The sequence below is a fragment of the Coffea arabica genome, chromosome 8e, assembly GCF_036785885.1.
Source record: "Coffea arabica cultivar ET-39 chromosome 8e, Coffea Arabica ET-39 HiFi, whole genome shotgun sequence".
Classification (NCBI taxonomy): domain Eukaryota; kingdom Viridiplantae; phylum Streptophyta; class Magnoliopsida; order Gentianales; family Rubiaceae; genus Coffea; species Coffea arabica.
This window is the reverse complement of record NC_092324.1, coordinates 6,774,411-6,802,064: the sequence shown is the minus strand read 5'-3', so window position 1 is coordinate 6,802,064 and position 27,654 is coordinate 6,774,411. Positions and strand designations below refer to the sequence as shown.

The window sequence follows — 27,654 nt, the reverse complement described above, 5'->3', positions numbered from 1 at the left end:
TACAGCTTATGGTGTGGTTGAGTAATAGATTTTTAAGGTAATTGCAAGAACATGTTTGTGATTTGATACTTCCAAGTGAAGATTAATCGGAATAGACGACCATTAAGACAGGCGAGGGATTTTGAATCAATCCTTTGGTTCATTAGATTTTCTTTTCGATAATACCATCGTTATAGGCTTTAGAACTTTGTTGTTCTTCAACCATAATTCATAGAAAATAAAAAGCGAAAAGATCACACATTGACTTTTGCTCTGTGAACAAAGATTTAATCAACCTAGTATTAGTGTGATGCATTAGTCTATCATAACAATCTAGTTTCTCTAATTTACAAAATAATCCTACGCATGTATATCCCCTCAGCCAGAATCTTTAGCCCCGCTCCCAACTTCCCATCTTTCAAAATGGTATTTACTGGTAACAACATAAGCTAAACCATGCAATTAGCACAGGACTCAAATTTCAGTTCTCAAAGGTAACCAAAACCAGATCCCCTCTTCAGAATCCATTTTCCGTAAAAAGATAGGAAGGAAACCTTTTCATAATCTGGACAGCTTCCATCAGCAACCATTTCAGAGAAAAATTGGAGATGCTAACCATTTCTTAGAAGTTTCATTCTCCGTGCGTCAGATTATTCACTCAGCCACTCAGGAGCTCAAGCACAAGTGATCTGAGGATCCAATGTATCCTTCCACAGACGATGCCTCACCATCAAATCACAATTCTTCTCTCGTAGAGGAATATTATAAACTTTACCCGAAGAAATCAGCTCAGCAGGAACTATCGTGGTTGGTTACAACTGACTTCCATGGAAATATCTCTCTTGGTTCTTCGGAAATAGAGACAATGTGCAATTGCCAAAGAGCAACCACATTAGTCTCATTATATCAACCTTCAGAAGCCTGAAAGGCAGTTGCACTTCCTGGACGTATTCTGTTTGGCAAGGGTCTAGCTATAAGACCATCAGTAACCCATCCTGCTACTTCACTGTCACTTTTGACATGGTTATATTCCCATCGCACGTAATCTAGAGACATATGTAGTTTACCCCCTGGTTTGCAGTCATCAGATGCACTGCTTGACTTTATCCCCGCATTATTTTCTAACCAGTACAAATAACTAACTTGAAACATTGACTTCAGCATATCTTGGGGTGAACAGCTCTCTTTCAGTACTACCTGATCAAGGACCACATATAGAAGAGCATCAGGACAGAAAGTAGTAGTGAATTAGAACCATTTGACAGCAGCTAACAAGCCTAAAGGGTCAACCAAGAAGTAAAGCATCAAGCAGTCTCCAAGCCAATTGTATACGTCTAGGCACTTTGTACAAGATTGAATATACTCTGAACAGCCAAAGAGCTTCTGACAATGTGCAGTATTGACACAAAACACAACTCTAGCACTGAATAAACATATACACAGGACTCCCAACTTTTACCACCTCATTCAAAATGATACAGTTCCTCACAACATTAGCTGTGTGATGAACAAAGTCTCAAAGAATGTTGACAATGAAAATGAAGCAATAAAAGATATCAAAAATTGAGCACATCCATCATTCAACTTTTGGCAGAATAAGCAAATTGAACCAGAAATTATGTAGACTAATGACTGAATAAAGGTAAACCGATCTCCCTTAAATTCAACTTCCACAAAGATCTTCAATCCAACTTTTCAATACATGGAACCTCACCTCCTATTAAGCATTCTTTTGTCCTAGATTTTTAACAAAAGTGTCTGCATCTGACAGTCATAGAACCTCCCCTCTTATTCTTCCTAAGGAAAACTTTGGAATTACAAGAGCTTTCAAAGTTCAGCAGCTTTCTAACAGTGTTCTTTGAGGTTTATATTCTGTCTTATGAAACCGTCCCAGCGATAAAAGTCCAAATTTAGAACTTCAGGAAGCTGCCTTTGGTGATGTTATCCTCACCACCTTTAGTAATACCACTCCCTCTCCAACACTTGTCGTGTCAAAGCCACCTCAATCAGTCAACACTAATAATTCTCCAGGCTGCTAATGACCTGTCAAATGGACAATTGTTTTCATACCTTCTCCATCATTAAATGTCATTAAACTCCCTTCATTAACAGCTAGACCAAGGAATTCCAAAATGAAAATAGAAACTGTTTCAGGGGATGGAAGTAACTACAACTAAAGTACTGTTTGAGAAATGTGGATTTATCCTATCACAGTCGCAGGTAGGTTCAAAAAATGTCATGTAGCACAAAAAACCAGAAAGTATAAAAGTCAAATATCTTTAGATTGAAGAATTAATGGAAGAAAGAGCAATAAAACAAGGACAACAAACTATACACCTAAGAAGAAAACTACACTGCATTTCGCTTACACAAAATCTTCCTTCATGTTCAGTCAGAATGTAGCCTTCGTCTTTGTATAAAGCAAACAAAGCATGTGCGTCCTCTCTATTCCTAACAACATCAGAGAGCTTAGAACCCAGCTGCAAACGGTGCTCAATATGAGCAGCTGCTTCCTTTGCTTCGACGGACAGTATTTCCATTTGTACCTGTACAGAGTAGACAAGAATAAAACGAATTAAGATATGTAAATCCTGTATTTCCAGCCACAGCCAACATGATATATGGCAACATTAAAGAGATCAAATCTTGTCCAGAAGAAGAGTGAACATCAATGGTTGCACAGTCTGACATATCAATAAGATCCTAGAGTGGTTTTCCAATTCAAATGTAGATCTATTTCAAATCATTTCTTTTCATTTTAGACTATTGCAAAAGCAGCATACAAAGGAAGACAGAAGTAGAAAATCTACAATGGTAAGACTGGTGTTGCTCCTCTACAACCAGGAGACCAGAATACCAAAACGAATGATCCTAGTAAACGATAACAAGTTTAGACCATAGATTTATACATTATGAAACTAACCAGTAAGGTAACCACCTACTATTTGGGGCTAAAGCTTGTTCTTAGTGTCCTAGAAACAGCTTAGTGTACCCCTTTTAAATGTCAAAATTTGTTTTGCAGTGCTATGCTTTGCCTTTACTTCTGCTTTTAGCTTATGTTACGCTGAAACACGATAATGAAGAAGCAGCCTTCAAGATTCTTCTCAAAACAGCATTTAGCTTCTCAAAACTTCTAATGCTTATATATGCTTTCATTTAAATCTGAAGAAAAGGAGAAGAGGCTGTAATGTCACAATGCCAAACTAATACACATAATCAGTTTATCTAGTATCTCTTGCTGTCAATATTCTTGCAATCATTCATCCACTTTTACTTATAGCATTCATGATAAGGGACAGGAAAAGATAACCATTATGGAGATCACATAAACCAAATATATACACCAATAGCATAAAAAAAATCAATTGCAACTTACGCTATCTGCAGGCTTTGTATTTAGAATTGGAACAGCAGGAAAAAGCGGCTCCTCATCGTTGACCTCTTTAACTGAAGGAACTAGACCACTGAGCAGATATTCACTGAAGACCAAACCTGTGGAGCAAAATCGGACAATAATGGAAACAAGTCAAAGAAATCCTTTAATTTGTAGGAAAATGAATACAATAATGTGATACTCATTTGAAAACAAAACCTATAAAATGAAACAAAATTCTGAAATTAATGTAATAAGTTGCAAGCCATGGAAAAAAAAAATCTTCAGGCTAGTATGTTTGGTTTTTTATGAGAAATGAAATTGGAATTGTGTACTAAAGAAACTCTCTTAATTACTGTGTAACACAATCCCAATTCCAGTCCAATTTGAACTCCCAAAAAGTACCGGAATACAAAGAATATAAATCAAGAATTCTACCCTTGCTTTCAGGAAGGGATTGTCTTGGATATTGCAACCTTTTTTTCTGTGTTAAATACTTATTTTGGTTAATCCACTTCCAATGCATGGATCACCTGATCTGGTCTGTCACTTTCTTCTTTTCAAAGCAACTCCACTTAAAGTGGTCAGGCCCAGGTGAGCAGGTGGAGAATCAAGAATTGTAAGTTTTCAAGAGGCTTTTTTTTTTTTTTAAATCTGCTGTAGATAAACATGGTGGATCATTTATAACCATGCCATTCTTGTGACAACCGTAATTTACTTCATGTAGTATTTTATTTAGTGCAAGAGTTTCATTTTGGACATTCCATATGCTTCTTACCTATGCAATCATTTCATGGTGGGAAATATAAGTGTACAATACCGAAATCGACTACAAGCAGACTTTTATCATGCTATAAATAGGTATAACTCAACACTGCTACAATTCCCAAACCCACAGGATGACATGACGTGTATAACTACAATTTCAATGTTAACCATGTTCCTACTTTAACCCTTCATTATTGTAACAAATCCTCCACAGTTAGGAATTATACTTCACAAACCATCCTAAATTATATCGGCACAATAACTTACCAAATAAATATTTGTAGTAGGATCCCAATACTAGATAATAGATGGAGTGCAAATGTAAAGCCAATTTAAACATCATCAAACTCTACACACACGGTCTTTCAAATGGATATAGAACAAATAATAACAGCCATGCAAAACCAATTAGTAAGAGTAAAACTTATATATAGTGACAATATATACACCATCACCGTTGGATCAATGACACATCTACGAAAGTTGGATTTCATATTCAAAATTTGCATAGTTGTCATTCATCCAAGGTTAACAGTGTATACACTGTCAGTGTAGGAAAAATTAATCCATTAGTTAATCTATCTCAATAGGGGCAGAAAAGTACTTGCACGGTATGGGTTGAAAGTCCTCAATTGTATGGACTGATATGATTTCAGATTGCAGAACATGTGGACCCATGTTACGACACCAAAAGTAGCAAGAGCCAGAGGGGTAGAAGATTGAATGCAGTTAGCTACGGCTATGCCAAGCAGAATTCCAACAGATTTGCTCACCATTCCCTGAGCTTCTCCCTTTGCTATTACCTACATCAATTATTCCATTAGAAGACTATTGCTCGTAGGATAACTAGCAAGCAGGTAGTCAACATATCATTGTAAATGAAATACTCAAAATCCATATGGTCCTAGAGAAGCTTCTTACTTCCCAAAACCTAAGCAAGCAAATTCTTGAATATAAGTCTTACCAAGAAAAGCTTACCTCAGCAAAATTTCTCTGAGCTGCAAAGCCAGCATAGAAACAGCTTCTTGTTGCAGCCTGTCAGTTCAAAGAGTTTCTTGTTTTAGCAAGCAACCATGTACTATATACGTTGCATTCAATAAGACATTTAAAAATAAGGCAGCACTTGTTGGATCCAACAGCTTCAAGTGGAATGCATATTCTAGCCTGAAGAAGTTTCCTACCCCATGCTCATTCTCATTTCATGGTTTGTCAATTTAAATCAAAAAGAAAATTCTCATTATACGTTAGTGGTTGGTCAATTTCATGTTTGATAAAAATATTATCATACATCAGTTTGGCATAAACATAAATGAATTTGATATGAACACCCACATTTACCGATAATAATGTTAAATGAATCACAACACACTAAAAACATAAATGAATTTGATATGAACACCCACATTTACCGATAATAATGTTAAATGAATCACAACACACTATTCTCAGCGTACAACAACTAGTAACATCTGTGGGCTTGCAGCAAAGTGAAGTGAGAAAAAGTCAGAGCATTTGAGGGCAAGTTAGAGGCATCCAGTTTTTTTCTTTCTAGTTAAAGTAGGAATCTACCTTAAGCCCCGGTGCAGACTATGTAGTCTAGGACTTAGTAATAATCAGCTTTCCTAAATCTAATTAATCATAACAAACACAGCAAAATGACAACAAAGTCGGAATGGCTGTTCCAGCCAGCATACTAAACGAGTAGAAAATGCTTACCAGGATAAAATATGCCATTGGCTACAAGAATACTTGAGCTCACCTGGATAAGTGCAGCTGCAGATCTTCCTGCTCCAGCAACAGCACCAATGGGAACAAAAAGATGTGCAAATGCAGGAGTCAATATCTCCAATCCAAAAGCTGCATTTTCCAAGAGGTCTGCAAACAACCTCCAGCCCTTCGGATTGACATCAAAATGCCTCCCATAATTTGAAAATAGTATCTTGCTGAGGTACCCAATTCCATCCTTGAGCACCCAATTCACAGCCGCTGCAGTTGGAATGGCTCCTTTACCCAATCCAACAGCATAAAGCAAGGCCTAGTATTTAAATTACAGCATAAGCTTTAAAAGTCCAGTCAAAGGCTTAAAAAAACCCATTTTGAGGGATAAAGTATATGTCCGAATTGTCATCCATGTATGGCAGGCTTCACATAATTTGACAGTCACGCACCGAATGAATATGCAATGACATACAAAATTTATAAGTCTGACAGGAAAGTTAGCAAAGTTGGTTCCTCAAATCTACTGTTAGTTCCTTAATTCTACTGTTAGTGTCAATTTAGCCTCTAATATTACAAAAGTGGTAAAGCCTCGAGTTTTCATTCCTTCGATACATTTAAGTCAAAACTTGATTAAGCCAGTATTCATGAACAACACTAATCAATGTGCTTAGAGGTATCTCTGTCATCTGTAGAAGGGAAGGAAATGTAGGTGCATAATTGCATACTCGTATTCCTCGTATAACCCAATAAAGCATGATGGACAGAAATCCAAAAAGTGGTTCAAAAACCCAAAAACATAAATGTCAGACTCTCACATGAAGGATCATTTTTCCACGCCTATAGTCTTTGCCAAAGAATGAACTTTTCTCCAATTGACAGATTATAGCACACTCAATGTGCACGTGCTCTCTCCAGCTATTACTGAATGCTCTATTAGCTTTTCGTCTAAGAGTCTTGTATTATCACAATTAAACTTTAGCATTCAATGTCCCACTTGTAACTACACCTAGTTTTGATTCTGTTCTTATTCATTTAGCTTTAGAGAACTACCATATCCTAACAAATATTCCAATACAAAATGCAACGCTATAGCAGCAAAGACAAAACGAAAACAAGATCACGAAAATGCAAGAAAAAGAGCCTTACTTGAGTGGCCAGAACCCCACTTATTTGGGCAGCAACACCTTGAACTCCTCTCCAAAGTGAATACTCCAAATAATCACTTGTAACACTCTCTGGGAACCCTTCTGGCAACAGCAAATTCGTCACCAAATCCTTGCACTGAACCCACAAATTTCCCATTGAAATCCTATCCCCTTTCTCCCACCAGCATCTCCAAAATGACCAAATTGTTTTAGGACCAATAAACTCATCCTTTGCATAATCTGGCACCAACCCAATTTTCTTCCCACCCCTGATTTCAAAAACTACTATATCTTCTCCTCCTTTTTCTTTCTCAGCTGTTTTTGCTTCTGCTAACGAGGCTAAAGAAAAGTAACAACTAATTGAAGCTGATGCAGATATCAAGAACAGAAACAATGTCCTTAAATTCAAGTTAGTAACAAAAATGTCATCTTGATTAGCTAAACTACGAGAAAAAAGGCAGAGGAATAATGGGTTTTTGTCAAAATTGAAAAAACTATTCCAATCATCATTATCTCCATTACCACCACGTCCCCCACCACTTCCGCCGCCTGAACTATTGTTGTTGTTGTAGGAGGAAGAGAAGATTTTGGGCAGGGGAAACGTGGGGTTTTGATGAGGTTTAGAGGGTTGGGGAGAGCGAGAGAAGAGGTGGAGAAAGAAGGGTTTAGTATGTGGTGGCTGAGAAGGGTTGAGAGAGGCAGAGAAGACAGGGAAGGCTTTGGTGGTGGTGATGGTGATGGTGACGGCGGTTGTCGTGGCGGACGGTGGTGGGGAGAGGCAGAAAGGGTTGCAGGCGCAGCCCATTTCCACGAGGCGTACGTTGATCAACTGTACTCTAGCCGCGGGGTTTTGAACTTGGAAAATGCCCAAGCCAAACCTACAAATATAACTCCCTTAGTTTTAGGGTAAAATTATTTACACCCCTGAGTTTTTGAAAAGTGGCATATATACCCCTTGAAAGGGGAAGGGTGAGGAAATGTGAAAATTACTGAATTACCAGCCGATTTCCAATTAAATTTGGAAAATTTAAATTGGTGAATTTAAATTCTGTTGATCATATATACTCCCTCCGTCCCACAAAATTCATTGTTTTTTCCACGAGGCGTGGTGATGGTAACCACAGTTGTGGTGGTGGACGGTGGTGGGAAGAGGCAAAAGGGTTGCAGGCGCAGCCCATTTCCACGAGGTGTACGCTGGTCAAGTATACTCTAGCCGCTGGCGTTTTGAACTTGGAAAATGCCCAAGCCAAACCTACAAATATAACTCCCTTAGTTTTAGGGTAAAATTATTTACACCCTTGAGTTTTTGAAAAGTGGCATATATACCCCTTGGAAGGGGAGTGGTAACGAAATGTGAGAATTACTGAATTACCAACCGATTTCCAATTAAATTTGGAAATTTGAAATTGGTGAATCTAAATTCTGTTGGTCATATATACCCCCTTTGTCCCACAAAATTCATCGCTTTTTCGGGAAATCAACTTAATAAGAATAAAGTTAAGAATGGATTGAATGATTTTGGAGGAGAAAGTGCAAGTAGGAGGTTTCGGATTCGAATCCTCCCATTCACTCGATTAAGCACCCAAAAAAATGCTTAATAAGAATAGCGGCTAAGATTGATAGACATATGTTTAATTGTCCCTTCTACCCTAGTTTTCTAGTTTGATTTAACTTTGGATATTAACACTCATAGTACATGTCGGGTCGATCATTTCTTGCATATATAGAAAAACTCGAGACTTCTCCCACATTGATCCACATGTTAGAATGTGGGAGAGGGACTATTGTGCAAATTAACCCTTTGCTAGTAATGCCCTTAGATATTTGACCGAACAATTCATTACTATTAAAGGGTCTTTTGACTTTTAATTACAACTTTGTTCTTCTAGAGATAACATCTCCTCAAAACAGTAGGTCACTATTAAGGGTTGTTATGACATTTTGGCTCCAACTCTTCTCCTTTGTTTCTCTTTGTTGTCGCTTTCTTCCTCTCTTCTCTCAGACGCAAAAAAAGAGCAAGTCATGTGCTCTTACAAACAGTCGCTTATGTCTTCTTCTTCCTTCAATGTCAAATCAAAGGAAACAAATCAAACCTCTTTCCTTTGATTTCTTCTTAGGGCATCCATAGCGCGGGTGTAATGGCCCTCCATTACACCGCTCCATGACACGGTCTTCCATTAGAGCCATGTCATGGAGATTACACGCATCATGGATATGATGCGTGTAATCCATTAGAAGGTGAGACTCATGATTAAATGTAAAATAATTCTAGCCACCAATGGTTACGTCCAATTTTAGCTTCAACGGTAAATTTGCCAGCACACAGCATATTTTAGCTTTCCAACGGTTATATCCAACGGTTAGATTTTAGCCTTCTATATAAACACACAATACTTTTTTTAAAACATATCTCACTATTCTACTCTATTATTTCTTTTACTCTCTCACACACTTTTACTCTCTCACTCATTTAATTCATTTTTTGTGATTATGGATGAAAATTTTAGTAGTTTTACAAATATGTTAAATGCTCCAAATATAGAAAATTCATCATCCTCACAAAATCAAAACCCCCAAAATTTTCCAAATTACCCATTTTCTGGTATTCCTACAAATGTGCAAAATTATGCATTTCCCCTAAATTTATCCACTTCCAATCATCCATCAAATTTTCAAAATCTGCCAAATTTTTCATATCCAATTCCCATGTATCCTCCACCTCCTTATTTTAATCCAAATATGGGAAATCACTACACATCAGGGTATTATAACTTTGGTATGGGTTATGGAGGTATTATAAGTTTCCAAATATTTGTTTAATTTCCTACATAATTATTTTTGAAAAAAAAAATATTATTTTTGAAAGATAGAAAAAGATATATTATTCAAACTTAAAAATTAATAAAATCATTTTTAGAAAATAAAAAATTTAAAATGTAAAAAATTTAATGAAAGTTAGTACTTTATTTTTTAAAAAATAACAAAATTATTTTTAAAATTTACTTTATTTATTTATGGGATATGAGTTATGCATTATTAAAATAAATATTTGATTCAATTGTGGACCCATGTTATTACACCTTATGGAGTGTAATCCATTGTGAGTGAAAGTGTAATAAAAGAGGAGAAAGTGGAATGCTGACGTGGCATGTGAATTACACTCCACAAGGTGTGTAATGGTGTGTAATAGCATTGTGGATGCTCTTACACACAATTTGTTTACCCCACATGACAATTGTACTTTGAATGAGTAAAATGGGGAACTTTTGGTTAGATTAGGTTTACTCCTTGGCTACACTATAGAAAGACAGATCGATGGTTGCTCTTTGAGAAGTGAGTTTTTTTTTCTTTTTTTCCCATAAATAGGACAGAATAAAAGAGGGGCTATACATCTCCTCTCCCCACCCCTATTGCCTTCTTAGCCAAAAAATACGAAGAAAAACTCACACTTTCGCATCATTTTCAGCCATTGATGAGTTTATTGTTGAGTTTTTCTAACTTTTTTTTGCCCAAAATTAACCTCCTAGCACAAATGTTTGCTTTTGTTATTATTGATTGTTTTGTGGGTTGGAAAGAATCAAGAAAATGGCACAGCAAAGTATCCCTTGAAATTATCAAATTCGGGTCCCGGACGGTCTTAGTGACCAATGTTTCGTTTTCAATTGATACGGGTTGCATATTTAACCCATGCCAAGTTTCAAGCCCATTTGAACCCACATGAGCCCAATTAAATTGCTGCGAATGTAAGCAAGGCCTTATGATATCTAGGAGAGTCAGTTGGACTAGGCTAATCTTGGATTAAGTTTGGACTGAGCATGAAATTCTGATTAAGAAATCGACTAAGCTAACGTGTTATCCAATTTAGTTGTTACCGCTTCAATTTCAGAAACTAAATTAAACAAATTAGCCTCTCAAATCAATGGTTTTCTTTAAATAGTAGTAGTAGGTTTTTAGAAAATTTTGTGAAAAATTCCCTAAACTTACTTTTAGTCATATTTTTTATCTCATATATATTACATTGTAGAAGTGCAATAAAATTATTTTCTAAATTATAGATTTTGCAATAATTTGGGGCCAAAAAAGGGATTTTTAGCCTGTAGTATATTCAACCGTCTCATTTGTCAAAAAATAATTCCTTAAATATAAAATGTCCCCTTGTAATTAGAAGTGAATAGCAAGTCACTCCCTGTATTCATGAAATACACAAAGTATCCCCTAAAGGCTAACATTAGAAGTGAATAGCAAGTCACGCATTAATTTTAACTTTCTGTCCATGCAATCAACAAAATGACCATTATGCCATCGAATATTTTATGTCTTAGCATAGTCTTACTCTATCATAATTATTCTGAAAGGGGAAATAAAAGATGGCCCAAGTCATCCCAGCTGCTCCCTAAATAGCATTAGGGGAGGGACAGCAGTGGGTGTGAGTGCTCGACCCCATGGTTGATGACGATTAATGGGCAATCCGTTAGAGTTTGGTCTTGACGAGGAGTTACAATCACATAACTTAAATAGAATTTAATAAGAGAATTATAAAAACTTGATACTTTATATGTATATACAGATAGACATATATATATATATATTGTAAATATGAGGAGAATTCTAACAATCAACCAATCCAAATTAAACTAAGTGAAGTTCTTATCATAAAATCCACATGCAAACTGTTCGTGATTGACGTCTCATGCCCCTACCTAAAAGGACTTGCCTTTTGATCAATTAGACTGTGAAACACGAAGCAAAAATAAGCCTTAGGCAGCTTTAAGCAAATTAATAGAAAGCACAAACAAATAACAAAAACTAATTTTTTGAAGCCTTAGTTTTGTATATTGTTGAGGGATTAATACCCCTATAAAACTTGCATATTCTCTTTAATTTGTGTTTAATTCGTATATATATATATATATCTTGTAGACTATTATTTGTCATGTTACATTGGCACAAAAATCACACGCACAACAGAAGTAATTCTAACGCATATAAAATATGTGGAAAGAGGAGAAGAATAATCACGCAAACAAACACTTAAAATTTATTAACTTAAAACTCAATAATAATAATAATATCAAGTCGTAGCTTTTGACTTACGGCAACTCACAACTCTCAAAGTAGAGGCTTTCCCTCTATTTCATAACTCGATTCAACTCAACTCAACTCTTCAAGTGATAATCTATTACTCTAATAGTATTTATAGATTGTTAAATTTCCTAAATAAATACAATTGTAAATAAAAAATTGACTTGAGATTTTTCAATCTAATATAGAAACAAACAGGACAACAAAACAAGAAAGTAAAACAATTAGGAAATAAACAAATAAAATGGCTTGGTTTAAATTCCATCATGTTTTTTGTACAGCTTCTTATTGAAAAATATGGAATAGTTGTTTGAATTTTCTTTTGGAAGACTGTTAAATTTACCTTTCATAAAATGTTGAGTTTCTTTATGCCTCTACCCAAGTTTAAAATTCTACTTAGTGTATTGATTTAACATAATGTGTATTGATTTTAGTTTGATAAAAGCTAATTATGTTTTGTTGAATTATTTAGATTAGCACATAGAAGGTACGCGATGGATAATCTGAACATGAAATAAGAGAATATGGTAATGAAAGTTAAAAACAGCAGGTTTACTGGATAGGGTTTGGTAAAAAATTTAACAATGCAGGTTAAGGTTTAAAAAGAAAGATTTTTTTAGGGTATTTGATTAGCTGCCATCTGTATACTAAGCAAGTTGGATCCTGGTGAGAACTTGGTGATTCAGATCTGGATTCGAATTTAGTTCTAGATACCCACTAATTTCACTTTTCTTTTGCAATTACTAAAAATAAATTTATATCACACCTCTTGGCTGTGCATGCATTCATTCCTTAATTTTATCTACACGTTATATATGTACACAAAAATATCAAAAATTCGTTTCTTATATCTATTAAAATCTTTAGTCCTATGCGGGCCCTTGAATCATAATAGTATGATCCACATCTAGTCTATTCATTAAATTGCTTAAATTAATTTAAAATCACGATTAACCAAAGTTTCTTCACATTTCTCTACAAAGTCTTCCAATAGTTTTTTTTTTTCAATCTGATGTGGGGTAAGTCTGATTTTGAAAAAACACCACCATTATGACTCATGGCGGAGCCAGAAAAAAATCTTAGTGGGGGCAAAAATAACACTAAAATTTTTTATCTACTCTTTTTCTAATTTTTTAAGCCAAAAAAAAAATTCACCAACAAGTACGAATGATATGTATATTCCATTAAAAACATAAAAAGACAAACTCAAAATTATTAATGTAATAATAATTTTATTTCGAAAACAAACTAAACTATTTACAATTGTTTAGGACGAGTTTTTATATTTTAATAACGGTTTACATATTGGGGAGTGGGGACAACCGAGAGCTAGAGGAGGAAAGGGAAATTGGGGAGTGGGAACAAAGGAAGTAAATGATTAATGATGATTGGATGAAGTGATAAAAAGAAAGAGTAGTTAGTTGGGTGTGGAAGAAGAGGAGCCATGGGTTGTGAAGTGAAATGGGGACAAGAGGAGTAAATGGAACTTGGGGAGTGGGGACCAAAAGTAATGACCAATATAATTGGTACTTGGCCCTATTGGGGGGAAAATGAGGACCAGAGGAGGAAAGTGAATGATATAAATTTTGTGACCCTTCTTTCACATTTTTTCTAAAAAAAATTCTGGAGGCACCGTTAAAATTATGTCAAAATTATAGAAGTATTATAGGAATCCCCAGTGCCCCCTTTAAATCCGCCCCTGATTATGAGAATGCACACACAATAGAACAATTACAATTACGTCAGTCCATTGAAATATGATAATGTAACAAGCGAATATTTGCAATAGGAAACGAATCCTAATTTTAGAATGACTGATCCTTTTAATCCAGTTCATATAATGTGTTTTAGGAGCCACATGGAATGTATCTCAATACCGTAGTTGTCTGATGTAATTGACTTGAACGTAGACCTCAAATGCAGCTGTTGATAACTTTTTGTGACGTGGGGAGAAGAAAATGGGTACAAAGATTTGCTCGAGAAAGTAATGAAAATGCCTTTCTCATGAAGAAAAGCTGGTGAATTGCCTGTATAAACTACCCAGTAAAGCAATACTTGAGAGAGACAAGCATGTTGCTGCATTAGTGGATTAACGTTGTTTTCACCTGCTACTATTATAGTGCTTAATATAAAGGATAGGATACTTGTGACAGAACATCACTTCTACGTGACCTAATTAGCACCTAAATGTTATCCACTTGTTTGCATCATCTTGCAAGCCAGCAAGTGGATAATGACATCAAGTGAAATTGACAGGCGACATGATTGATAAGGCCGTATAGGGGTACCCTATCATTGGTAAACCTGATGGTGGAATGTAATCAGAAAAACCTATTTCGTGTTTTCTGAGGAATAAGCAAGATGTTCATATAGAACCAAGGTGAGTCTTGAGATCCTGCTTGAGCTGTAAATAAAGGTTCAAATCTCACTTACAGAAAAAAAAAAATTCAAGAATTGTGTCATGGCACTCCCTTGATCTAGTGAGATCTATGTATTTATTAGTCCCTAATACAAAATCTCTTTAGACTCTCCTTCCCCAGTAATTTAAAATAGATAGGTTATACAATAGTTATCGTCTCTGAAAAAAAAAAAAGGTGAAATGTTCATATGGAAGCCTAGAAATCTGATTCACTTTAGCAATGAAAGGAAATGCCCGGGTTTAGCTCTTATAGTAGCTAGACAGAATGGTTGGCAGAGTATAGTCATACAATCAGATTGACTGCAAGGTGGTGATTGAGAAGATCAAATTGGAAAATATGGATGATCCTTTGGCCAATGCTGCATTATTTGACATACTGAGCCTTAGCAATGACTTGTGTAATTGTTCCTTCTCCTTCATCAAAAGGGAAGGAATTTTTGTGGCGCATCACTCGGCAAAATTTGCCTTAAACTTTAGTTGCTGATATTGCTTGGAGACAATCTTTTCCAAGTTGGCTGAATAGATTAGCCAAAAATGAAGGAGCTGCAGTTGCTCCAGTGATGTAAATGTGTTGTTATTAATGAAAGCTCTGCCATCGTTCATATGGGATGCACCAGTCAGCTGAGAATGAGAACTTAAAGGTCAATAGTAAGGCTGAAACATGATTAACCAGTTGACGGGCATCTGGACTGTGCAGCAGAAACAAGAGCTTGAATGATATCACAAGCTATAAATACTGTTCTAGTTTGGCAATTGGCATTACCACTGAAGATTTGTACAACAGCTACCAGCCTACCACCTCCAGCATTTAATTCACCTTTGTCAAAACACTCAGCAGGTTTGGATAGGGATTGATAGCGTAAATTACAACATTCTGGTATCATTCAAGGGTCCAGAGACAGGTCAAATTTGCTCCACTATTTTTGTCAAATTGACATTGCAGTGTACTTTCTATCTGGTGGAGTATGTGTAAAATATGGAAGAAACAGATGCTACTTTCAGGACATAATGGCCAGGACGAAACCAACATCCCACCAAGGACTAAAAGTGAGTACAGAAGGTTCTCAGCATCCCCCAACTTCTCAATTGGTTAATAACATATACAATATACTTGCATGGCTGGTATGGCTATATATGGACACAACAGAAATATCTTTCCTGAGAGAATTGTCAATAGATAACTCTGGACCATTTCTCAAGTGCTTCCCAAAGTTTCTACAAGTTATTTATATCATACATATACATCGATCTAATCGCTCCAATTGCTAAAGCCATGCAACTGAAACATGGTTCACAGGTACATCTACTGGAGTAAAATATATTACAGCTAAATCGAACACACTCCGTTCTATTAAGAGCTGTATTTTGTATGATTCAGGAAAAGGACATCCCTGGAACAAGTCAAGAAATTGACAACCGACCTTTATGCCCCAAAGATTTCCATGATGATTCAAGCTGCAGTAAATGTAATTTTTCAACAAATGGTTCTAAAACTTCTGACTCTTCTTCTGGGGCAAAGACCATACAAATGCTAAGCTCCCGAACTGCCTCCTCATATTCCCTAGTATACAACAGATCATAAGATAATAGTTAGTGTAATCATGCCAAGGCAACAAATAGCTAAAATCAGAAGTCCAGATTAACTTGTCTTACCTACTATAGTACAACATCATGCCATAGTCTCTCCTCAATGCCCAATTGTGGGGCTGCAATATTAGCAATCTTTGCGAAGCCATGATAGCCAGCCTAAAAGGTTTTCAAGGCGCCATGTTATTATCATATGCACAGTAATTATAATATACAACCTAAGAGCAAAGTCAGGTTCTTCCTCCAAATATCAATTTTAGAAGCAATACCAATCATTGACAGATTAAACATATGCTATGCATTCGTAGAGCAAGAATCTAGATCAACAAACATGCTAAAAATAGAAATCAGCAGGACAACTATGTTTAACAGATACTAAAAGTAGATTGCTGTGGTTAAGCAGTTCCCAGAACACGGAATAGGAAACAAAAGGAATTGCATTTATCACAAGAGTCAAATGTTACATGCATTTGATTTGCAATTTCTTTTCCTTCTTGGATTTTGTCTAGAGGATTTGCATGTAGCACTTGACTATTGCCATAAATGTACACAAAAACCAAGGAGGAAAAAAATCTCAAGTCAAATATGAAGCCTGCATGAAGTGAAAAATTGATTGAATAGCCAACTGAAAAGTAAACATATAAAAGCACATCAAAAGCATAGTTTTATTGAATAATTCAGGTCAAGATTAGACTCTAACCAAAAGATCTTAATGCATCCACTGCTTAGATATGCAGAATGTCATAAAGGCCTCTCCCCATTTGTTTTTGCAGAAGTTGCAGGAGCTCAACTAGCTACAACTGGAATACAGATTTCAGCCCTAATTGTGCAAGGCATGATATTCCTAATGCTATATCTATCATGATCTTACAGAAACAAAAACTACAGACATATTCAGATATATTGAAGAGATAACGATACTAGCTGCTAAAACAACACAAGTGACATCAATAATTTCAATAATAAATTAGATGTGGGGCCAATGATTAGGTAGAATTACCTCTTTTCCCAATAAAATTCCTGTTATTCAAATACGTATTAAAAATCTCAGATTGCCCAATAAACTCCTACAAGCTCACTTTTATGCCACTCTGTTATTTCAGCTGAAAATTGTCAAATGGCAAGCACATGATAGGTTTCAGGGACGTATCTGCTTACCCATGCAAAGTTAATTAAGAAAAAGCGAAAAGAAAAACTCAAATCACCAGAGATTTTTGTTAACCTATCACTCCGCCAATATCATGAAGTCTAGTCAACAAATCCCTAAACACCATCATGATTCGTTGAGCCTCTACTTCCCTCTTGCCTTAATACCCTATAACGTCCCTTCTTGTCCTGTTGTTTAGGTGATGAATGTGGGATGGTAGGAAGGTGGCTGCTGAGAAGTATGCAACTACTGATGAACTGCTAGATCTCTAGATACGGCAAAGAAAAGAAGAAAGCGGGTTTTTTGGGTTGTCAATGAGTGGACAAAGATACATGTGAAAGACCCACAATATGACTAGCTGTGTCAACTTTCTATTGAAACTAGCTCCCAACATGGACCTTAACTGTAAAGTTTACACTTTTTAAGGGTTCAGTTAATCTATCTTAGACCCTCAAGAATGCAACAGTTACGCAGCTCCCTGAATATAAAGGTTGCTAAAAGTTAGTAAAATAGTCCTCTAATTAATTAAATTAGTCTAGAAAATTACCAAAAAACCATATAAAACAGCACAACAGTCTTGATACTACCTTCTTCCTATATGGGCAAGTGAATAAAAATTACTCATATCAAACAGACCTTCATCAAAGACCGTCAGTGTCTAGAAAGATGCCAACATTCCTACCTAAGGAAAAAAGGAAGCCCTTAATACCACAAGCAATTTTCTTGATAAAAAAAGGTTCTTATTCTACCAGTGCCATTAGTTCTCCTATTATTCATGGTCGAAGTTGTCAGGCAGCTTCCAAAAGTAAGGAAATGAAATGAGAGCAGCAAGAGATGGATTGAAGCAATTCAATAGCAATATACAAGACTCGACAAACATTGGCTGCCATTTATGTCATAAACTATGCTAGAATACCAAATTGAAGTGAAGAAGCCAGAAGATCCATTCAAAAAATTTATTTTTCAAAAGCAGAATGATGCACTTAAAGTTGGTTATCATAAGATACACAAAATGGTTTATTGCATGCTTGAAGGAATCTTTCTACCACAAGTTCAGGAATCCACCTCAAACTGTTAGGACACATCTCCCAATTACTCTTGATGGAAAACATGTTAGCACTGAAAATCCAAAGCCTCACCTTATCATACTAATTGTGTAAAATTACTGTAGTGAACCATTATGGACTAGCACAACAATGCCCCAGCAACATGACATAGTGTCGCAAGGAATGGAGTATAAGACAGTACCTTAGATCTTGTGGACGCAACAAAGGACGATTTGAACTATCAATATTGTTAAATTTCTCATCAGGATTGTCAGCAGGCCTAAGTGGAGAAGTCAGCATCAATCCATGATTTGTTCTTGAAGCTCGTTTCCAGTAAAGCCTCTGAAATATATTTCAGCCCTTGTTACTCTTTACATTATTGGGAGTCAGGAGAAGAAAGTAATAAATTTTAGGAATCTCAGAATGGAGATATGAAAATTTTACACAAGCTAGCTCATTCTATGTAACATAAACCTACAGGTGGGGATAGAGCTTACAATCAAATTGGCCAAAGCAATCCCAATTATATCTCGGTTAGTTGCAATTTCAAGCCCTGAAAGGGAGTTGCTGTTTATGTCTGAGGCCTTTGACCTTGGGTCATTAACGCACTTTCCATTAACAACCCCAAACAAGCTGTGTCCAGAGGTTACTCTGAATAGCTCCTACAAAATGGGCAAGGGTTGATGTAACAAAGTCTGATGAGTTTGAAGAATACATGGCTAACTTACCAATGCAATATGGAATCATTAAAAGAATACATGACATTCCAAACTTGCCCAGTAAAACTAGAGTTTCAAAACTAACATACCTCAGGGTTCCCAGTTGGAGGCCATATCAAAAATTCTTCCCCAACTCGAGATCCCACAATGGTCAGTTTAAGTCTACGACAAACCTCAATGTAAATGACGCTAAGCAAAATTGCTGTCAAAAAAGGTAATTACAGTATCAGTCAAATAGGTGTTTGAGGAAAAGGAGACAAGAAAGAGGATTCATGTGCTTCAGATTCCAAAAATCCAACAAAAATGTTATAACATAGCAGTATAAAGGTATACATACCACTACAGCATCCAGAACTTAATACTGTGTGCAAGTATGCACACTTTGAATCTATCAGTACAGGTGACCTCTTGAAGCCCCTTGACTTGAATAGTACTGTGTTTACAGCCTCCAAAACTTCAACCAAATGACATCCAATTTCTCTTTCAACTAGTTCTGCCTCCACTTCCTTTGCAATAGCATCCAACTCAGCTAGCCACTGACTTATGCTCTTTCCAGCAAGAGGCAAAGCCTCCACGCAATCCCAATCTTCCACATCATGCAGTGGTAAAGTTTCTCTCCTTTCCTTTTGGAGGGACTGTGCATCCATCTCCCGGTTGAATGACATAAAAGCCTCATCTTCAGCAGCGACATAAAGCAAAGCCTACTTGAATCAATTAAGTGAGACAATAAATGTAAGAGTCATTGCTACACACAAAAAATAGAAATTACAAGACAAAAACGAAACACTAGCACCTATACTCCATATATAAAAGTGAGGAATACATGGAGTAGACCTCTCCTAAACTATATTAGTATTTACACTACTCACAAACGTAACAACTGGCCACTGGATAGGGGCACCTAACCAGGAATTGAATACGCCAAAACTTCACAATGCAAAAATAAAAGTTAGTCCTCCACTTGCTTGCAACAGATCAAAAGGTTTAGCGAAGATGCAAAATTGAAATATAGTCCACTAAACCTAAATAACAAACAAAAAGATAAATGCGGGGGGAGATTGTAAAGTACCTTTGCAAGGGAGATATCTTTGTCCTTGGACTGGAAAGATATCTCCTGGGTAAACTTTTCCCTAGCAGTCTTAAGCACCTGGTATGAGGTAATAGCATCAAATGGTCAATCAAATATCTAAAGCTCAAAAGATCCCAAATTTCAATCTTTTAGAGAAAAAATGGAATAATCAAATTACAATAACCCACATATCAAAATTAACCTTTTTACCCAAAATCGATATGATATAAATTGCAGATGCTAATAAATGCAAAATCCAAATGCAACATCATAGATTTCACGAAGTGATGGTCTAAACCAAGGCTCAAAAACATAAGGAGCAAGATTCTTGAATAAAACCAAGACGTTATCATGAAAGATTAATCCAACCTCCTGATAGAAATTAGCTCTAGACGAGTTTTGATTATCTGCCAAAGCAGAAGAAGCCAGAGGTGAAATGCTCAACCTCCTCTTCTTGGGTGCCTTTGCAGTTGTTGTAGCAGTCAATTGATTCCTCTTCCCTTTTTCATTTCCAATCCAACATGCACCACCATGACCATCAAAATCACACCTGATGATCGTAAAGAAAAAAAGGCCTATTGGGGATTGCCTAGTAGCAGTAGCATTACTAGCATAAACGCTTCTTCTACCCACTAACAACAACTTTACATAAACAATCACAACAACATAGAAAACTGCAGTAATATCCATCAAACCCCTTATCCACACCAATAACAAATTAATCACTTTTCATCAAAATTAAACAAATCCCATTTCATTTCTTGAACTAAAAACATCATTTACCTGCTAAAAATCCCCAAAGAAGCCATAGCTGTTGAAGATGCATTGACAGCAGTAGCCTTCATCATCTGTTGATTAGCCAACCCAGGTAATGACACACACATCATTTTTCTTGCTTCCTTGAAACAAAATCCCAATAAAGTTCAAAACTTTTCAGGAAAAGAGAGAGAGAGAGAGAGGGAAAAAAAGTGAAAAAAAAGGGAAGAAAAGGAGTTTATCAAAATGTGCTCTCTTTTTAGACAAATAAAGCAGAAGAGCTGCTGGAATTGAAAAAAGGAGAAGAGGGTTTAATGGAGGGATTAAAAGAAGCCATTTTGGTAACTGAAATTGAACTGCCAGTAGACAAGATAGCAGCTGATGACGGTGAACTTAAGTATCTGGAAAAGCAAGTAGTACTAGATTTATAGTGGAAGTTGACAATACTGCTACGGCTAGTACTTGTCCTCCCCCAAGAATTCCCAAGATCCATAGCACTGGAACAAAACTTAATTCAAACACAGCCAAAATAGTACTCAAATATATACCACCACCCTTTACTCCCTCAACAAATTACCATAAAAACAAAAGAAGAAGAGGGAGTCATGGGTTGATATTAATTGGTAAAGATTGAGCCTTTACTCAATGCGTGAAACCAGCTAGTTGGGATTATACTGATGGGTTCCTTCTGCTTTCCTTTTATGGTGGCTCTCAATAATATTGAAGCATATGATGATGATGATGATGATGATGTGGCTGGTTTCGAAGGAAGGTGACAAAATAAAGGGAACGAGAGCGGCAATGTGACTTTAGCCATCAAAAAGATGGCTGTATATGCATCCAAGATCTTTGTCAATATTGGTGCAATGGCCAACTGATGCATTAAATAGATGGAAGGGAGGAGGGACTGGAGGAGGGACTGGAGGAGGGACTTGGCAGGTCAAACAAATTATAAAGGATAAGGGGTAATTTCAGAAACTTCCCCAGGTTTCTAATAATTTTGCTGAGTTTTCCTGTATACATATCTTCCTTATTATTTAAAATAATAATTTTATGCTTAAATAGTTTAATGAAATTCTCTTATTTGGTATACTTATACTTAGAATGAGTTTTAAAATTATTTTTTTATTCTTTTTCCTTCTTATTCCTTTTTTAAAATTTTTTGCCAATAAAATTGTAAAACTACCACTATTGCCTCTAGATTTCTAATATAATCAAATGTCGAATTAGTGATTTTTTTGACGAATTAATTTATATGTATCCAATGTTTTTGCTGATTTTTTTTCTATTTTTTGGTATTAAAATTAACAATAAATGAAAAAGAAATAGCCCAAAACTACTACTAAATTATGATAATTTCACTACTCCAAAAATTTATAAATTCTAAATGAATTATTTCAATATTTTTTTTCTATCTTATAAATCTAAATCTATAATAAAATACTATCAAAAATATCATATTATAGTAATAAAATTATTATTATTATAGTTGTTTATCAAATAGTAGATGTGGACATGAAAAATTTGGCACCTTTTTCTTATTATTATAGTAAATAATCTTATAATTGTATAGGGAAATAAATTAAAACTTATTCCACAAGGACCTTTTTGAGTATTCATTTAAAAAATTGTCCAAGTCAATATTATTTTAAGGTTTTATTACTTAAATTATCAAATCAAGGGAGGTAAATGTAATTTTTCAAATCTTAGGGAAGCTCAGTGAAATTTTCAGAAATTTCAGGAGAGATTTCTAAAATTATCCCAAAGGATAATGACATTTTACTCCCTCAGGTTTTGTTTAAAGTCTTCATACCCCTCTACAAAATTTTGAAATCGGTTTGTTTGGATAGAGTATTATTTGGAATAATTATTGTAGCACTTTTTGTGATGTGATGCATGTGAGATAAAAATGTGATTGGGAATATAAAAAGGTGGGTTGAAAAATGTGTTTATGATGCAAGTGAAATATTATTTGGGATAAGTTTACAATCCAAACAAACCCGTGCTGACATGAGGGACGTTTTTGGTGCTTGTGAGTAAAGGAATTTGATAAGATTCCGACTGCTGACTAAACTTTGGGGGTTCATACTAGCCAGTTTATATGGTAGAGGGACGTTTTCCAAAAGTTCGTCTGGATTCATTTTTCTTTGCCTTTTATTTTCAGTTTTATTGAATTGCTTTCCAAGTTCTCTTTGTTCTTTTCTTCCATTCCAGGGGAGATTTGGGTGTGAACGTCATGTTAGAACAACGGTGGGTGCTTGTTTTAACTGCATCACTAATGTACCCACAAAATTGTAGGTGATGGTGTTTTAAAATTAGTGTCTTTAATTCTATTTTCTAGTAGTGATTCTGACATACTCAGAATATGTACGTTATCACAGGAGTCACTGGCTAACAAAAAAAGAAAAGAAAAGAAAGAAGACAGTCCATAGTAAATGGTAGTGAATTTCTTAGCTAACAAGTGAAAATGGATGCCACTTATGCAAAAAGGGAATTTCAAATTTGAGATTGGACTACGTGACATACATCTAGATCTGCTCGTATATATATTTATAGTGTATAAAAAAATTACTTGTAGTAAATATACATAACTTGAGGGGTACTTTTAAAAGATAAAAAAGTGACAATTAATCTAGATCTGCTCGTATATATATGATTGTGTATAAAAGCATACAAATTTGAGGGGTACTTTTGAGAGATAAAAAAGTGCCAATTAATCATAGCCACCTTTGGGCTTCATGCTTGTAAGGAGCATATACTAAAAGATAGTAAACGATAAGATGCATGGGAAATGCTCTCCCAAGTCCCAAGTCCTTGGCTCATAGGTTTTAGCCAAAAACATTAAAGAACGGCAAATCGTTTTATTTGTATTATAATCATTAGGGATAAGGTGAGAATTGAGACGTGACAGAAGGATTGCAATTATATAACTGCATTAACACATCAATGGTGTAATCAACGGCTACATAAGATATAAGTAATAGTATCTAATAGATAAGATCATATAGGACTCATATTTTCTAAGTTTCTTCTATAATAATATCTTTAATTTCCTTTTTTTTTTGGGTTCTTAAAATCTTAGCCAAAAGCCAGGGAGGACAATGAATTTGGATTCAAATGCTAGTAACATATGATTTGTAGAGTTCTGCCCACCAATTTTAATGAAACTTAAAATGAGTAGATGACATGCACGTAACTAACATTAGTAAGCACAATTTACTTGTTTATGAGGATAGTTAGAAGTATGGTGGAAAATGGAAATGTAGTGGAAAGATAATTTAGGCATACTTATCAATTAAGCGCTCTCCCATCAAGAAAGGAACGGAGTTTGGGGAATATACCATGCTGATGATGATAGTTTTTGGACAGGGTTAAGTTTGTGGAGTGGGGGCAACAAATATTTGCGTGCCGCGCCTGGCCTCGTGCCCTGAGCGTGCATCAGGTGCGTTGCCCCAGGCTGCCTTTCGTTCCGTTCATTGTACCATGCTTCTGTAGATTAGACGGGGCCCGTTTTTCACAATTAATAAAGGCGATAATTTCAGAAACCTCTCCTAAGGTTTCTAATAATTTCACTAGCCTCCACTAAATTTTACGGAATTATACAAACCTCCCCTGAGGTTAAGTTTTGATACCTCATTGAGGTTAAGTTTTAATAACAAAATTAGTCCAATTAGAAAAAGTAACATTAAAAAAGTACTTTGAGGAGAGAGATGAAATTTTTTTTCCATAAATACCCCTTATGTATGTATATAAGTTGTATTAATAAAAGAACAAAAATAATTAAAATTTAAAAACAACTAATACACACATGTTACCAATCAAAAAGTGCATATTTAATAAATTAAACAATACAAATAAGTAACAAAACTACACTAATAATCACAAGATTTAACAAAATAGACTAGTAATCTCTTTTAACATGATATTTACTATGATTTTTGTGATTTTGAATAGAAATTTTTTTGAAATTTGCCTTTCTTTTCCCTCCATTCTCCTTTACTAATATCAAATGATTAAGTAATTAGAGCATTCATTAACTATTAGTAACTAATTAATGAAAATAACTGTTCAAAATTTCTTTAATGATGAGCGATGACTTGTATTTACAAAATAACATCAATTGATATATCTAATGAAGGAAGGAGGGAAAAGACAGGCAAAATTCAAAAATTTTTTCTATTATAAGAATCATAGTAAATATCATGTTGAAAGAGATAATTATTCTGTTTTGTTGAATCTTGTGATCATTAGTGTAGTTTTTTTGCTTATTTGTATTATCTAATTTATTAAATATGAACTTTTTGAATGGTGAAATATGTGTATTAATTGTTTCTAATTTTTAATTATTTTTATTCTTTTACTAATACAATTTATATACGTGCATAAGGGTATTTATGGAATAAAAGTTTCATCTCTCTTTTTAAAATACTTTTTTAATGTTTCTTTTTCTAATTGGACTAATTTTGTTATCAAACCTTAAGATCAGGGGAGGTTTGTGTAATTTTGCTAACTTCAGTGGAAGCTAGTGAAATTATCAGAAATCTTAGGAGAGGTTTTTGAAATTATCCTTTAATAAAATGAACTAATGAAAGTGTACTCGAGTACATATGTTTCGGCTATCACCAAAGACTTTAAGTCTTGATGAAGTGGAAGGTCAAGTGTTAGAAACCTTACCTCCCATCACTTACCATATTATGTGGTTTTCTCAAATCTATATGGGTGCACTACGCACCCATTTCATACGATAGTGGTTCAATCCCTATTGGTTCTCCTGTAGGTCCAATTGGATCTCTCCCGTTAGATTAAATTAAAGTAGAAGTAGGAGTAGGAGTAAATAATTGACGAATGATAAAAAAAAAATACATATGTTTCCGAAAAGGGATAGGTTGTGTGGTACAAGGATGGGAGTATAAATACCAAATTAATGTCATATAAATACACAGCCAACTTTTTATATAAATACACATTTACATAACATTAGTGTCAAACTAATTAATAGGTAATACTAGTTTTACAAAATGGTTGAAAATAATTTAAATTTTAAGATATAGTATTTAATAATACTATTATATAAAAGATTATGTAAAATCTTCACAACTACATGCAATTCAGTGATTTTGACTTGTTTCTTGAATTCGAAAGCATATTACAATTTGGTAGAATTTAATGCAACTCTTGTAATTTGAAAAGATGAGGGCTTGTAATGTGATCAAGGTAATATTTATAATAAACAATTTTGAATAGACTTTTTTTTTTAATTCTAAAGTGGCGAGGATGTGATAAAGTTCTTTTAAATTTGAACTGTTGTGGGTTGTGCAGAATTTTTTGTAATTTCGAGACGTAAGCAATAACTCTACACTAAATTTTAGTGAGTTAAATACCAAACAAGCTTCTAGAAGTTCTTAATTGGTGCATAGCGTATAGTATAGATTATAGAAGTATGAATATAGATACGGTCCAAATCTGGGGTAATACTTAAAATTGGACACTTAAAGGAAAAAGCCATGTCCCTCTAGCCTTTATATAAGTGTCAAGTTGTTCAAATTCAGAATACATTAGATTCGACACTTCAAGTTTTTTAATTGAAAAAGTTAATTTATTATTATTATCATTATACTAGACAACCACCAAGACAATAATAATACAAACACATGAAATATGGACCTAAACTCCAATTTTTTTTTTTATTTTAGTATATTCGTCTTAGTCTATAATTCACTTATCTTCATAAACAGTTTGTTCTTATCATCATACAATTTGATATTGGGGCATGCTTAGTCTTGTGACAACATGATGGAAACATACCAACACATGTCCAAATAAGTATATCAAAAATTGATTAATCATATCAAATATTTAAATGGCATTATTATGATTTGTTTGGTGACACATAAAAGTGTTAAAAAAAAACGAAGAATGATTTGTTTATGTGACAACAGGAGTCAGCCTATAAAGATAAAGCCTATATCTCTGCTGATTTCAAGGAATCCTTATGTTCTCCATTAATCTATCAAGTTGGACAATTCTATGTCTTTCACCTTTTAGAAGGTTGATTTCATGGATCCCATCTGTGAATATGCCAACTGCCAAACACCAGTGGCCATGGATCCAGGTGAAGCTACCGCGGCTGCAGTTCTGATCCATATCCGGCTTTAGTTCTGATCTATATCCAGCTTTCTTGAGCTTTATTGCTTTGTACTTTCTTTATGTCATTTCTTTTTCTATCTTGAGGGAATAAAACTGGATTAGAAGAATATATTCCGGTCGGACTAGTGCAATTACCCCAGATTAGCTTAGTTCAGGCTCAGATTGGAGTTTACATAAGCTCAAGTCTAATCTAATACAATTTCCTTTAGGCTTGAATACTTGATTTCATTTATTTTTTTGTGGGAAATACTTTTTCTTTTAAATTTTTGTTTTCAATTTATCCCCTATAGTTTCACACAATATCACATGATTTTTCTAATGTTTTAAAATATCCACTTTATTCTCTATAGTTTCATATAAAGTAAAATTTTGATAAAAATATTGTCTTCGTAATGTTGTTAGTTAAAATCTAGTATTGCCTTTATTCAAGCACTAAAGTAAACAACGATTTTACCACCTTGCATAAAATCATTAGGAGATTATGTAGATTGATTTACTGGCTAAAGGTTGAACTCCTAAGATTTAGAGGTCCTGAATTAAAATCCCCCTTTCCCCTCCGCATTTTTTTACATCCCACCATTTCCTACTAGAAAAATAATTTTGAAAAAAGCGATAGTGTGGATAAATACAAAAATCAAGGGGAATAAAGTAAATATTTATGTAAATCATAAAAGATTTAAGTGGATACTATAATTGTG

General features: G+C 34.8%; 2 protein-coding genes across 5 annotated transcripts; both read right to left on the bottom strand.

The window, feature by feature from the left end:
• Positions 1–245: 245 nt before the first annotated feature.
• On the bottom strand, positions 246–7,871 carry LOC113703096 (protein root UVB sensitive 1, chloroplastic). Of its 2 annotated transcripts, none has more exons than XM_027224330.2 (7): positions 6,986–7,868; positions 5,880–6,155; positions 5,099–5,155; positions 4,725–4,923; positions 3,356–3,471; positions 2,349–2,525; positions 246–1,176 (listed from the first exon to the last, which is right to left on the bottom strand). In XM_027224330.2, the coding sequence occupies exons 1-7, from the start codon at positions 7,787–7,789 to the stop codon at positions 886–888; spliced, it is 1,920 nt and encodes a 639-aa protein (XP_027080131.1). In that variant the 5' UTR covers positions 7,790–7,868; the 3' UTR covers positions 246–885. The 2 variants fall into 2 exon arrangements, with proteins under 2 accessions (XP_027080131.1, XP_027080132.1); XM_027224331.2 differs by having other exon boundaries at positions 1,034–1,172; positions 6,986–7,871.
• A 7,768-nt stretch (positions 7,872–15,639) lies between these two features.
• LOC113703959 (uncharacterized) lies at positions 15,640–21,079 on the bottom strand. Of its 3 annotated transcripts, XM_027225504.2 has the most exons (9): positions 20,837–21,079; positions 20,423–20,603; positions 20,054–20,131; positions 19,322–19,685; positions 19,074–19,186; positions 18,763–18,927; positions 18,468–18,607; positions 16,139–16,231; positions 15,640–16,046 (listed from the first exon to the last, which is right to left on the bottom strand). In XM_027225504.2, the coding sequence occupies exons 1-9, from the start codon at positions 20,938–20,940 to the stop codon at positions 15,887–15,889; spliced, it is 1,398 nt and encodes a 465-aa protein (XP_027081305.1). In that variant the 5' UTR covers positions 20,941–21,079; the 3' UTR covers positions 15,640–15,886. The 3 variants fall into 3 exon arrangements, with proteins under 3 accessions (XP_027081305.1, XP_027081307.1, XP_071917621.1); XM_027225506.2 differs by lacking the exon at positions 20,423–20,603 and having other exon boundaries at positions 20,837–21,060; XM_072061520.1 differs by lacking the exons at positions 20,054–20,131; positions 20,423–20,603; positions 20,837–21,079 and adding an exon at positions 19,854–19,875.
• Positions 21,080–27,654: the final 6,575 nt, after the last annotated feature.

What these genes read in the sequence shown, in the direction of transcription:
- LOC113703096 (XM_027224330.2), bottom strand. Translation starts at nt 7,789, where the DNA reads ATGGGCTGCGCCTGCAACCCTTTCTGCCTCTCCCCACCACCGTCCGCC. An exon ending in GTGGGGTTCTGGCCACTCAA is followed by an intron (nt 6,156 to 6,985) that starts GTAAGGCTCTTT and finishes TTTAAATACTAG; the next exon opens with GCCTTGCTTTATGCTGTTGG. An exon ending in CTCAGAGAAATTTTGCTGAG is followed by an intron (nt 4,924 to 5,098) that starts GTAAGCTTTTCT and finishes TAATTGATGTAG; the next exon opens with GTAATAGCAAAGGGAGAAGC.
- LOC113703959 (XM_027225504.2), bottom strand. Translation starts at nt 20,940, where the DNA reads ATGATGTGTGTGTCATTACCTGGGTTGGCTAATCAACAGATGATGAAG. An exon ending in AAGATATCTCCCTTGCAAAG is followed by an intron (nt 19,686 to 20,053) that starts GTACTTTACAAT and finishes TGATTCAAGTAG; the next exon opens with GCTTTGCTTTATGTCGCTGC. An exon ending in TTGCGTCCACAAGATCTAAG is followed by an intron (nt 16,232 to 18,467) that starts GTACTGTCTTAT and finishes AAAACCTTTTAG; the next exon opens with GCTGGCTATCATGGCTTCGC.